This window comes from Carassius auratus, chromosome 45 (assembly GCF_003368295.1).
Source record: "Carassius auratus strain Wakin chromosome 45, ASM336829v1, whole genome shotgun sequence".
Classification (NCBI taxonomy): Eukaryota; Metazoa; Chordata; class Actinopteri; order Cypriniformes; family Cyprinidae; genus Carassius; species Carassius auratus.
In genome coordinates this window covers 16,781,371-16,796,328 of record NC_039287.1, presented here as the reverse complement: position 1 = coordinate 16,796,328, position 14,958 = coordinate 16,781,371, and the positions used below count along the sequence as shown (strand labels likewise).

Genomic DNA, 14,958 nt, shown 5'->3' with positions numbered 1-14,958 from the left:
ATTAAAATAATTCATCAACTCTCCTTTATTAAAATGATACGCAATTTCATTAATGAAAGTGCTTTCATAATAACATCATTATAGGCTATTCAGGATGCTGTGAAACTGCAGAGGACAAATCTTACTGTTTGCAAAATGTTATCTTATTAGGCTGCATTTAGCAGGAAGCTTTAAATGGTTTCCGTGATTTTATAAAGTATTAGACAATTACAATTACTGAAGACTTGAATATCAGAATTATATTAACTTGTAAATAAACTATTTGTGTAATGCACCTAATGCTAGCCTACTTTAAGTGTAAAACTGTCAACATTTGTAATTTATAGACACGTACCTGTGTCACATTTTAACGCTTGATATATTGAATAAATGTACTTTGAAAAACACTTTGATTTTCACAATAAAATTGTCGATGTGTTGGAATTGTTACCGCGGTGCAGTGTGCATCAGTGGAGGTGGATCATCACAGAGTTTCTCAGTGAAGATGTTTGCAGCCTGTGGCTCGCTTGCGCTCGAGCGCGTCCTCGTGGCCGCGCGTCTGATCCGCGCGCGGTTCTCCTGAGGTGCTCGACGCTGACCGCTCCGTCTCTCGGCGCCTCTTCTACTAGTAACAGAGAGGAATGACTCAGTGGCGGTGGGAGGCTCAAGCTCACAGAGATCCTGAGCGGATTCCTCAACTCTCCCCAGGAGCTCTCCATCATGCTCCTCGCCTGCTGATTCTGAAGGAGAAGACTTGCTGGGATTGCTTATAGAGAGACAGGCGTGCGACAGAACGCGTGCGTCCTTCTGCTGGACTCGTCCCGGTGAAGATGCGCTGGAGTGAAGGGACGTTCAGATGACAGCAGTTCACTTTCACGCCAAACGCGGACACCCGATCATCCGCAGTGCTTGCATTTGTAGGAGCATCGAAAACAGATGAATTGACATCGGAGTGTCATGAGAGCGAAACTGGGGATTGTTTTGGAGTCTGTGCACGTGGTCCCTGGATTGACTCCGGATCATGCTGTGACTGACAGCTAGCTTCAAATTAAATCAAACCGCTGGAAGGACTTTATTGCGATTGAAAGCTGTGGTCCAGGAGGATTATGAGATGCTATCAGAGTCTGTAGGATGCTGCGAGTGCACGAGCGTGATGAGAAGTTTCGTCTTGGTTTCGGAGAGTTGTGAACGCAACTTGAGCGCTCAGGATGTCTCAGACACTCTGCGATGGATTTTGCTCTAAAACCTGCACATTTATCCAGAGAGATAGAGGTTGAAAATCCTCACGTTTGTAGAAGGATCTCTGATTCTGGAGATATTTGGCGTATTTCAGTAGGCTGAGGTTGTGATGAATCGAGACTTGGACGGAATGCAGTTTAAAGAAGACTCGGTGGATTTTAAGTTGCACTATGGCATATGGGAGTATGTAGATATTTAAACCATGCATGTAAAGACAGAAACAGCGAATAACGAACATCACGTTGCTTGATCAGATTAATGGATTCAGACAGCGTGTGTTTTTCAGCACCTTGTTATACTGACGTACTGGATCAAAACATGCTTTATGAAAACAGAAATGGCTGGAAGCACAACTCCTTATAATGCACTGACTTGATAGTGCTTTGATTTCTAATCTAAAGTTGGGAATCACTGAAGGTCCTCTTCTCTTCAGTAGATGATTGAAGCTTCAACAGGTGACTGAGGTAAAGCATCTCTGTATCTCTATGCATGCAGTTTCAGTTTGTTCAGCATATACTACATAAGTTGCAAGTACAATGTTATAGCCTATGTTAATAAGATTATTTTATTCTCTAGTTTTATAAATAATGCCCCAGTTTGAGTTTTAAAATGAGAGTAAAAAGCTCACATTTGGTACTGAAACAGCCTCACTAAATAAACAAGTTTCTCTTTTATATATATATATATATATATATATATATATATATATATATATATATATATATATATATATATATTAGAAAGTGTGTAATTTATGTAAACTAGCTATGTAGTCAGTTTTTTACCATGTTTTAGAAGAGGCAAGTTTTTGAAGCCACATCCCACAGTAGGAACAGTTATATCTGTACACTTAAAAGTATATATGAAGTGTATATACATTTTATTCACAAAGTTTTAGTAACGACAAAAATTTGATTAGTTAAACTGACAAAGTTGCCAAGACTTTCACCTGAGGCGGTTACTATAGCAACAGAGCCCTTTTCTTAAGGGTCTGTATCCTGCTTGTAATGTTGACAAAATATAAGTAGCCTTCTGTCATTACTTTATCACTTTATTATACATCTACACATCACAAATTCACAGCGCTAGACACAAATCTCAGATGGCGCTTCAAGATTAAGACCGTAGACCTCTGATTTTAATTCCACACTGGCTTTCATAATGATAATAAGCCTAATTCTTAAAAATAATAATTCTTACATTCTAAATAATTCTAAAAGTCTGTTATCCGGTGGGCTACCTTTGCAACCTGTCCTCCAACCAATACGCTTGTATAGGTCGTTTGTCCAAATCCCTGAAATACGACCCATCAGAGCGTATATACTACAATTGCGCCCCTATAGGCAAAAGGTCGTTTTCTATGAAGGTATTTTTGATTCAAATTAACTGAGCACCTGTGGCAGTGCGATTTGTAGTTGTAGAGAAAAGCCACACATGTGTATCAGTAAATTTGAAGTCACAGAGTGAAATGTTTTAAGAGTTGCAAACCTGTAGCCTTTTTTTCTCTCCCACAAACACAACACAACAGTTACACCTTCTCAAATTCTTCATTGCAGGTGCACAAATCCTATTCTACAAATCACATATTTAGAAACTCGTACGCTCACATTTTTGAAACAATTGCTGCAGTGAATGTGGTGCAAAACGCATTTACACACCCGCATCAAGAAATGTGCAGTCGTGGAGAAATGTTGAACATCCGCAAATCAGTACGTGAATTCATCAAATGAGAGTTGCACACTTGTAGAATATTTTCTCAGAATGTCTTGTATATTTTTCTAACACAAACACAAAGTACATAACTACAGCTTCTTGAATCTGCTGCGATGAAGCTCAAACACTGTTTTTTCGCTTTCAAGCGACAAGTTTCGCGCTCTCCCTTTTGCACCGAGATATTTGGTTCAAAAGTGATTTGTGCATCTGTAGAGGTAGTGGGCGGGGCTGTTTAGAGATTACAGAATTTCAGCCAATCAGAAGAGCTACTGAGCCAGTAGATATTCGCCCCAAGCAGTTTTACGCCCCTGTTGTTCCTCATGCGTCCAGTAGGGGAAGGCAGTATATTAGTATATGAGCCCAGTCATTTATAAGAACAGCAGACCATATCTATATGTATGATAGCAGCAGACCTTCTTGAAGCGATACGGATGAGGTATGTTAAATAATCTGCTAAAGTACTTGTTGTTGATTGTATTGTGTAATGATGCAACATTTATTATTTATAAAAGATTGATCAATTAAATAAGAAAGAATAGCGATATCAATTCAAAAGATGGATCAGTTTATTTCGAGAGGCAAAAGTACTTGATTGAGTCAGATGTTCTGTCTGACTCAAACTTAACTAACCACAGTCTATCATCAATGGACAAAAAAAAAACAAAAACAAAAAAAAAACAATCAAAGTGACTTGACACTTTTTCCAAGTGTTCCATCAATATTGTTCATTGAAGATCAGGAGCGAATTGATGTTATCTACACTCAGATGACTTCAATTTTGGATGGCACACTTACACACACCCACAGTGACCAGATCAGATTCATTATGGATGTCCCTTTTCCAGAGGTATGGTCTTGTGTGTTAGTTGTGCTCTGCATGGTGTCATATTCACATTGTTTTTAATGTCAAATAGTTTATCCATAATGTTAGATAATTTCTATAAAATAATAGTTTTGTGCTTAATATAGAAAAGGAACTTTGGATTTTGTTGTAAAAAAAAAAAAAAGCAAAATGATGCTTGGCTTATTTGGGCTGTGATAAATCTTTCTCTGGCAGTCCATCATCTGTGCTGTTGCTGTTGTGAAAGATGTGTCCATCTTGGAGGCTGAGGAGAAATTCCTTCGAGGACCTGTCATTGACGCAAGGTACTGTAAGGATCCTATAAAGAAAAAAAAAATTGAAACATGACATCCTGCCATTATTTATAAATAACCATTGTTTTCTACCACTATGCAACTTTTGCTTTTTTATTTATTTTTATCAGTGAGTGGGATCACTTTGACCGCAGGATAAAGAAACAATTAAAGAAGAGTGGCAAACCATTGGAGAGTCATCTACAGGAGTCATGCTGTTAAGAAATAACCAAGTCATGGTGTTAATACATTTTTTTTTGTGAACAACAATATTGTCTTTCTTTTAAATGACCCTTGGAACTTTAGAAAATTGTTAAATTTTGTTGGTCTTCATAAAATGCTATGTAGAACATGTTCTGTTGCTGTATAACGAGCAATTGTGAATTGTAAAGCAAATATTTCATTTAGGATCCATATGATTACACAGTACTGTATGTCTAATGGCCTGAATATGGTTAATATCTAAATATAACTTAATATAAATTCACAACATCATATATCAGTCAATCTCTGTATATAAAAACAGTTTATAAATATATATATAAATAATACATTTTACAGTAGGTCATAGGTCTGCAGCCTCCCCCTACTGGACGCATGAGGAACAACAGGGGCGTAAAACTGCTTGGGGCGAATATCTACTGGCTCAGTAGCTCTTCTGATTGGCTGAAATTCTGTAATCTCTAAACAGCCCCGCCCACTACCTCTACAGATGCACAAATCACTTTTGAACCAAATATCTCGGTGCAAAAGGGAGAGCGCGAAACTTGTCGCTTGAAAGCGAAAAACAGTGTTTGAGCTTCATCGCAGCAGATTCAAGAAGCTGTAGTTATGTACTTTGTGTTTGTGTTATAAAAATATACAAGACATTCTGAGAAAATATTCTACAAGTGTGCAACTCTCATTTGATGAATTCACGTACTGATTTGCGGATGTTCAACATTTCTCCACGACTGCACATTTCTTGATGCGGGTGTGTAAATGCGTTTTGCACCACATTCACTGCAGCAATTGTTTCAAAAATGTGAGCGTATGAGTTTCTAAATGTGTGATTTGTAGAATAGGATTTGTGCACCTGCAATGAAGAATTTGAGAAGGTGTAACTGTTGTGTTGTGTTTGTGGGAGAGAAAAAAAGGCTAAAGGTTTGCAACTCTTAAAACATTTCACTCTGTGACTTCAAATTTACTGATACACATGTGTGGCTTTTCTCTACAACTACAAATCGCACTGCCACAGGTGCTCAGTTAATTTGAATCAAAAATACCTTCATAGTTTTCACATTAATGTTTTGTACTCTTTTATTTGCGCCCTGGTTTGCGTTTCGTGTAGCTCAGTTGGTAGATTATTGTGTTATACCTTTGTATGTAATCATGCTATCATGGGTTCGATCCCAGGAATGGACGTGCACGAAAATGTATATACTCAATAAATCATAATTTAGCATGATTTCTGTGAGGGTTAGGTTTAGGGGTGGTCATTCGAACGAAAAAGCCACCTACAGTAGTAAAATATGTAGGAAATGCTGTGAGATCGGTGTAAAACACCCACACATTGCATTTAAATAAACGTGCGTTTTGATTGGTAATGACGTTATACGTCAATTCATGACGACAGACGCAAAGCGATACTGTCATTATTTTTACGCCCGCTAGAGGGCGCTTAACTTTAAAACGTAAATATAGGTCGTAATAAGGTGCTTGCACACCTATTTGGTCGTTTTTTGTTGGAGGACAGGTTCTTTCAATGTGGTCTCATTGTAAATTATAAGTAATAAAGACTGTATTCAGATGGAGTTACAATGCTAGATTTTGTCGTTCTCTCCACTTACAGTGGTCCGTGCAGATTCAGAATGCTCGTGTTGGTATGAGAGCTCACCCCGTGGGTTTACAGTCCACCCGTTCTTCTTCCTTCTTCTCCTGCCCTGCTTCTTGCTGTCCACATGCAGGCGAAGAAGCGATACCTGTTGGTATCTGTGGGGGCCTGTAGCCTCTTACTAGTCTACCTGTGTGGCCTACAAGTCGGTGAGTTCCAGAACAATGCCCAGCTTTACGGAGTCTCACAGATCGCCGGTGTCCCACCTCAGCCGCCCCGCTGGCCGGAATGGGTGGATCCTCCCCTGCAGACGTACCTCGGTGAGGCCGAGCAGGAAGAGGACGGACCCCTGCTTCTTCATCAACACACGTCTCCTCACGAGAGACGAGAGATCCAGAAGAACATCTACAAGAGCCGGCGATGTCGCATGGAGACCTGTTTCGATTTTCAGCGCTGCGAACGGGGGTTTAAAATCTACGTGTATCCGCCTCAGAAAGGTGAGGCGCCTTCGGAAAGCTACCAGAAGATTCTGGATGCCATCGAGGAATCGCGGTTTTACACGCCTGACCCTAATGAGGCCTGTCTGTTTGTATTGAGCATAGACACTCTAGACAGGGACCAGCTGTCCGCTCAGTATGTACATAACGTCCGAGCCCGAATTCAAAGCCTCCCTCTGTGGTACGAAGGGAGGAACCATCTGATTTTTAACTTGTACTCTGGAACGTGGCCTGATTATACGAAGGAACTAGGCTTCGATATTGGCCAAGCCATGCTGGCCAAGGCCAGCACCGACGTGGACAACTTTAGACCACGCTTTGACGTGTCCATCCCTTTGTTTTCAAAAGACCATCCTCAGAAAGGAGGGAGCAAAGGTTATCTGAATCTTAACAATGTCCCTCCCTTACGGAAATACTTGCTGGTCTTCAAAGGGAAGAGGTATCTAACTGGCATCGGTTCTGAAACCAGAAATGCTTTGTATCATATACATAATGGGGATGATATCGTTTTATTGACTACCTGCAAACACGGGAAAGACTGGGAGAAACATAAGGATGCAAGGTGCGACAGAGACAATGAAGAATACACAAAGTAAGTCCCACGTTCTCCTGTCTTTATCACGCTGGTGTGTGGTGTGCTAGTCTTTAAAGAAGTGGTCCACATAAACGTGAAAAGCATATTTTCATGTTGTTCCCAACCAGTACGACCTTAGTTATTCTTTATTTGTCCATACAATGAGGGACAAATCTTCTTTTTGGTCAGCGGAAGAAGGAAAGTCATATAGGTTTGGGACGACATAGGGATGAATAAAGAATGACAGAATTTTCGCTTTTGAGTCAACCATTGCTTTCATTTGTATGTGCAGGATATACAATTTCAGTAAAGCTACTGAGATGCAGATTGTTGTGTGCTCGACTCTTCAATGGTGGTTTTACTTTTATGTTTATGTTCATTTGTGGTCATTTAAAGGTTAACCTGAGGAAAGCTCAATGGCAGTATTAGTGTTAGAGTGATTTAGACTGTTGCTTGTTTTGTACTCTAGACTGTAGTGTTCATGTAGTTATCATGGGAATACTGCTATAAATGGAAGTGGTGTTGCATTTGTCTAGCTCAGGAAAACAAAAAGTGCTGAGGAAAAGGACTCTAGGGGTCTCTTAGCCCGAAACAAAGCCAATCTTCATCTGTTTGTGACATTAATGTGAACAGTTTGTGTAAATGCACTGTTTTGGTGAGATTTATGTTATAGAGTTTAATTCTCTTCGGTATAACAACAAGAATGTGATTGTCTTGTATTGTAAGGATGTGTGTACAACGCAAATAGTCTATTTATTTGGCTAAGATGTGAGCGTTATGCACTGACCTAGCAATAATAGAGAGCATCTTTTATGAATCAAGCTTTATTTGTTAGATAAATATTGTGTTTATCAGTTTTTTAAAAACTCTGTACTAAGACACATACATACCCTGGGTCTCTTACTGATTTTTATGAACAACTGTCAAAAAGCAGGCAGGAATTGTTTAGGGTGTATATTAATTCCAACAAGTTAAAACAATGTATTTGTTGGTCATCTATTACTATGTAATTACCATGTAATAACATAGGTGCAGTTGTATTTCAAGTTTCTGAATGTTATACAAGAAAAGCAAACCTACAAAGACATAGGTTACAGTGTGTGCTAGGGATCATGGCTATCGCGAGGAAAATCTCACTGACAGAAGCAAAAAGCCGGAGTGTTGCCTCAAAATGTTAAAGTTGCAAATTAAAACAGTGTATAAGATCATTCAATTTTAACAACTGTCTATACACTAAGCAAATTAGAAAATTAACGTACAAAAACATGTAGAAGTAATCATTTTTATTTTGGTTGCCACAAGTAGAATCACAATGTGACTGAAGTGAAAAGCCAGAGTGTTGTTTCAGATTGTTAAAGTTGCAAATGGTGCAAATAAATCAGTGTCAAAGAGCATTTTAACATCAGTCTAAACACTATACACATAAAAAATAAAATAAAAAACTGAATTTTTCTATCAAATTATCCCTAGTTTTCTCATTTCATATTTATGTTTTAGATGATGATGGTTGAGAACAATAGTTATAATTAATTAAGGACCACATAGGACAGATGTAATCAAAGCATACAGGATTATAACTAAAGGACTGGGAATCGTTAGCTTGACTTAAATACCAGTTCCTGAATGATACTTTTTTCGATACCCATTCAAAATTGTGGATTTATTTTTTCAGCTTATTGACATTTTTACAGGCTCAAATCTCCTGGTACAAGGTACAAAGTATATCCAACACAATAAATAAGTGCAAATAGTTTTAAAAAAGCTCAAATAGTTTTAGGCTATGTTTATACTAGTGTGCTTTTATTTTAAAATGCATAGTTTAGACAGAATCATAATTCTTCTCATCTGTCCCCCGTCCTGTCCCCTATTAGAACATGCATTACACTTCCGTGTTCAGTTCTGTGCATAAGAAACCCAGGAAAACATTTCCATGGATGAAACATGAAGCTAATAAACACACGATTATGACAGTGTATTATTTGCATGTGATTTTCATGAGAATCTGTTTATTTTCATAACAATAAAGTGTGTTTAAATGAGAAATGCTAAGAAGGTGTAGCGATTAGTTTAATATAAAAGGCTACACATCACATATTTCAGCAACATTTTATGACCAAAACACATATTAGATCGTGATCAGAAGTTATTACAAACACACCATGGTGGTTTAAAGTGAGTTTTAAATTAAAGCGTAATATATATCTTATAAATTGTCTTATGTAGCATGATGCTACATTGTGCTTGAATGATCACGCAACACGTGTTTTCGGTCGTGTAGTGTGGATGGAGATCTTTTCTGAAACACAGTGAAAATACCAGTATTGGTGAGGATCGTTTTCATTTTAAAATGAAATGAAAATGTGTTTTAAAATGAAAACGATCCTCACCAGGGGTGCGTTTCCCAAAACCATAGTTGATAACCTGTTAGCAACTTAGTTGGTTGTCAATGGGAAATTGCATTGCAACCAACAAAGTTGCTAGCTTAGTTAACAACTATGGTTTTGGGATGATTCCCGGCCCTAATTACAACAGTGCAAATTTACTCCTTGGTTTTGAAATTAAATGCTCAATAAAGCAAATATGGTGTCATTCAGTTGTCCTTATACTTTCGTACTGCATTAATATATAATTTAGTGTATTATAGAGTTGACAACATTCAACTTTCAAGTAACTGGTAGATCATCAGTCTGATGAAAAGAAGGTCAGAAGGCCTTGACTAGCATACATAGACTCTTATACATCAAATGAATTGAAAGGACTTTATGGAGGCAGAACAGTCAATAATTGGCCCTCATTTGAATTAAGCAGGAGCTTAAGAAAATACCAAACACACACACACAGACACACACACACACACACACACACACACACAGTGCTTGGAGATCTGGTAGCATCACTTACTGCTCCTAGTTCGACCCAACCACATAGACAATGCATCATATTTTGCAGTATTGAGCAAAGGTTTTGTAGTCTGTGTTGCTAAACAGGTCTGCGCTATCAATGTTATTTCTGTTGTAGTAATGTGAGGTGCAGATAACTGGTTTGTAATGCATGGTTTTGCCACACTTTGGTGAACAATAACAGGTGAGCCATGAGCTGGATCATTAGTGGAGTATTTTGCTTCTTAAAAGACTTGCTCTGAACAATTGAACAGATTTTTGATTTTCCTATGTACTAAGACACAAGCATATCCTGGGACTCTTACTGATTCTTTATAAACAGCCTGTCAAAAAGTAGGCTGAAACTATGTTTGCGGGTTTATATGAAAAACTAAAAAAATACATCAGTATTATAGCCAACTTTGTTTTCGTTGTTCCTGATTCTATTGCACTTTGGTAATTGTGGTATTACACAGTTATTACTGTGTAATTGCCATGTAATTACATAGTAACTGTTGTATTTGCTCTCTGAATGTTGCAATAAAAGCAGACTTACAAAAATATATTGTATGTTATATGTATGTTGTTTTAAATCATTAAATATGGAAATGTATTAAATAAAAAAGAGGAGCATAAAATGTTATCAGGCTATCCACTATGAAAATGTGGGGAAAAGAAAATAAAAGCATTTGTATATAACCGTTTTATGTCAAATTTACTCTAAATTAACAATAACAGATGAGCCATGAGTTGGATCTGTTGTGGCATATTCTGTTTTTTAAAACATTTGCCTTTCTCAGTATTTTAACAAGCTGAGGAAGCAATAAAAATCAAACTTTGGATCTGCCATGCAGGGTCCTTGCCATCCAACACACAAACAAGAATGATGGTATCAAAGACTGAGTTGCACTTCAAGGCCAGTTTCACACACACTGTATGTGGCATGAGCTTCACACTGATAGTGTTTGTGCTGCATCACAGAGACTGGTGTTTCTTAAGGGACATTTATGTCCTAGGGGTTGATTTTTGTTAAAACTAACAGATTGCATTGTTTTCTCTTTATCATATGAAGGTCACATAAAAATTTTCTTGCAAACTTTTTATCATGCCCTCAGCATTTTTACTTATTTTTAAATGCCTTATAGATTTTATTGTTTCAGATTTAAAATATGAGTTAATAAATGATGATCAAAACAAAGAGTAACAGTAAAGTATTTATTTATTTATTTTATTTTTATTTTTTTGCACATAATAAAGGTTTAATTAGTGGATTAGTTTACCAAGGACAAAAAGTCTAGAAGAAGCTAGAAGAAAACACTCTAAATATGAGAAGTGATGTGAGAAAAAAAAAAAAAAAAGTCAAAAAGTAAACATCACTTTGAACGGAATATGTTTTGCATAATTTCCAAGCTGTTATTTTAACAAGGTATTCAAAAAGTGAATTTGTAAATATATGTAAAAATATGATTTAATATGATTTATTTAGGATGCACAACACACTGGCTATATTAAATTAAATGTTGATTGAACTTTTCCAATTTTTTTTTTTAGTCACCTTTGTTGGCTCACTCAAACACATTAAAAGGTCATGCATACAGTCCATATATATTCATTCATTGTTTTGGTAAATTCAGCTATTATTTTGTTTTATTATTGTTTTGCACTATACGTTGACATCTGTTATGTGAAATTTAGAGCCGTTCTAACTGAATGAATGAATAAATAAACAACATGCCATTTTGACATTTGTGACGTTCAGCAGATTCTTCATGATATAGTTCATGTAAACTTATGACCTCAACTGTTTGGAAACTGCACAAAGTGTAAAAGTTTGTTTTAAGAGAGTTTGATTTCTAAAAGTCCCCAAACTGTGCATGACACGTGAATTTGGCACCAAAACTCTATTGTCAGTTCCATTACTCTTTTCTTTTCCGCCACTGAATGGGATTTTATAAATTGGTGTTTTATTTGTGTTGAGGTGGGTTATTTCTTCTGACGAAACGCTGTTAAATATGAGTTAAACTACGCCAAAAAATGTAAAATAAATAAAAAAGCTTTCTTAAAAAGGCAAAAGAATGCATGGACATTTTCTTAATACTACAATTAAAAACCAACAGACTGCTGAAAATGTGGGACATTTTCTCAATTGTGAACACTGTAACCTGTTTTTATGGGCTGCAGATTGCATGCAGATGCAGTATGTGTGATATAGGCAAACTCCACATAACTCAAAGAGGCAACAAGCACAACACCACTAAAAATAACCCAGTAATTCATATTATTTATTATTGCCGCACTGCATGCAGTAATCCAGAGTTCTGCAGTGCAAAATGTGCAAATCATACATTCTAAGAATAAATGAAATTTGAGCGAAGGTAAATAGTGAGAGTCATTTCTGTCCTCGCCACTGGACTCTAGATGGAAAGTTCACATTGGGGTTTAATTATCCAGTGAGCCAAAGTCAAAGAAAGCCATGTTTCAGAAGATGTTGAGTCTGCGTTTGTGAAAGATTGAGGAAGAGAAGCAGGAATAAGGTGGAGATACAAGGGAGGAAGAGCACCCACTGATAAAATGTATCGATAGGCTCCAAATTAGAGCACCTCACGACTGGATGCATCCTACAAATCCATCACACTTGAGAAAGAGAGAGAGAGATGGCATAAAGAGAGAAAGAAAGATAGAGTTAGTGCAAGAGAGAGAGAGAGAGAGAGAGCTAGAAGCCTGCTGTTTTTTAATTAGGGTGTGTGATTAATGTGATGTGTTGTTTTTTAGCTTCAGAATCACACAAAAGGGAAGTGATTACAAATCCCAGTTTCACCTCCAAAATTAATCACCCTCTTCAATAAACACAGCTGCTTAAACTTTGAGAGCTCGCAGCTGTGCGGTATTAAATCCTAAACTTTTATGACAACCAAATTTGAGGTTTCCATCTGTTGACAGGCATAAAGAGAAGCCACATTGTTAAAGATTGCGTGAAAATGTCCCCCTGTTGGGTGCAGTGTTGTAAACAACATTTATTGTCACTTCCCTCTTGGCCAAACATGTAACTGTCATAAAGTCATAGCTGTTGTCTTCTTCTTTTAATTCTGTCAGTATCTGTTCATGTCATATTAAATAATTTTAGTCCATTTTATTCGAAATGGCATCTTATTTTAGTAGACAAAAACAATTTTAGTTGACGTGGCAAATTAAACCAAATATTCATGTGTTTTGGAAATACATTTAAATGAATTCAAATTTAACCAAACGTGAAATCATTCCTTGTTGTGAAAACTTGTGAAATATCATTATAATTAGTACATTATTGTGTAATCCTTAAGTATTTTATGATTCATACAAAGGAATTCGTAAGTATTTGCAGGATCTATGCATGTACATTTTCATATGATTACACACATTCATATGGAATTGCCAACCCTTACTTATGAACACTCATAAATTTCAACAATGATTATGAAAACTAAAGTAATCGTGGTGTCGTCATTACAGTGTTGTGATTTTTTTTTATGCTTAAAGGGGTAGTTCAACCAAAAATGAAAATGAGATGTTTATCTGCTTACCCCCAGATCATCCAAGATCTAGGTGACTTTGTTTCTTCATATTATGATTCGTATTATGATTTTTAGCTTCAGTTGATGCAGTCTCTCAGATTTACAATGCTTGGCAATGGTAACAGTAATTGTAATCTAAGAGAGAAAAAAAAATGCACAAAAAATTCCAAATGAAACCCTGCGGATCGTGACGATACATTGATGTGTAAAGACACAAAACGATTGGTCTGTGAAAGAAACTGAACATTATTTCTATAGTTTTTTAGACTCACAATACCTCTGAAGTGCTTTCACAAGAGGTCTAACAGTTCGGACATTGCGTGAATCAGAGCTAAAAAAAAAAAAAAAAACTTATATAAATACTGTTCAGTTTCTTGCAGAGACTGATCGTTTTGTGTCTTTACACATCAATGTATCGTCACGAACAAAAAAACATACAAAACAAACCATGGCTTACAGTCAGATTCAGCCATTTATTTATGATCCAGAATCAGATCCAGAGGCTGAAATTTAACAAGAGCAGCATCAGCAAAGGCGTCTCTATGTGGTATGTACTGAAACTGTATATATTTGCTTAGCGGTTTTGGAAAATGACTAAGTTCCACTTTATGTCGTCTTTTTTTTTTTTTTTAAGCTGTACATGTGGAAAGTGCAGTTTGATGACAAAATCATTGTTTACTTGATGTGCTTACGCGCCGATAGCTAAGTTAACAACACAGAGATATTTTAAGCAGTTTTACTCACCGCCTGCGGTTCCAACACACGATCGTGACCCTTTTTCGTTGGGATTGCATCATCCTTAAGAAATAAACGATCTGCAAATGCGTCGTCAAACTAGGCTTTGTTTGTAAAACAAGCATCTACGAAATGCAGGGAACAAACACAAACACTTGCACAACTCCGTTAATGGTCTGTAAAAATAAACTCCATCCACTGGTCCCTTAATGCTTTTTTTTTTTTTTTTTTTTTTTGGTAATCTGTGCAGGGTTGTCTTGCCCTGGCAACCAAAAACACACTTCTTTTGTGACATTTCGCGACGCTCTCGCTCTGATCAGTGAAGTCTGTTGTGCTCTCAGTGCTCTGCTATACTGGAGCGTGCGCTCTTCCGGCAGACGTGCCCTCAGGACCCATATAAGGAAATTCCGCTCCATCTAACGTCACACAGAGCCATACTCGAAAAAAAACTTTCCGAAACTTTTGACAAACCGGAAGAGGTATTGTTGTTGTCAAACGTACAACTTAATTTTTGAAACTTTGTCCATGTTTAGCATGGGAATCCAACTCTTTAACAGTGTAAAAAACTCAGTATGCATGAAATAGCATTTCACCCCCCCTTTAAGCTTTTCGAGTTTTAGTGTGTCTATTGTGAGTTACTCATATCCTGTCAATATCATGTCATTTCAAGTGTACTTGTGCATTTGCACTTTTGTAATACAACATAGTGTTTTTTACCATTTGGTAAATTAGCCTCATTTGTAAGTATTTATTGATGTGCTAGCAAACTGTTTGTTTTTGTATGACTAAGAATTAACAAATTCATTCGAAATTGCCAACTCGTACAATATGTGTAACTTGTCTG

At 37.0% G+C, this 14,958-nt stretch overlaps 1 protein-coding gene across 1 annotated transcript in view; it reads left to right on the top strand.

Annotated features, from left to right (window-relative positions):
- The first annotated feature begins 435 nt into the window (after positions 1-435).
- LOC113063437 (exostosin-1-like) overlaps positions 436-14,958 on the top strand; it is a 278,536-nt gene continuing 264,013 nt past the window's right edge. The window contains exons 1-2 of the mRNA XM_026233824.1: positions 436-1,682; positions 5,897-6,967. Of these exons, the coding sequence (XP_026089609.1) occupies positions 6,006-6,967 (962 nt within the window). The 5' untranslated portion in view covers positions 436-1,682; positions 5,897-6,005. The remainder of the gene's footprint in view (positions 1,683-5,896; positions 6,968-14,958) is intronic.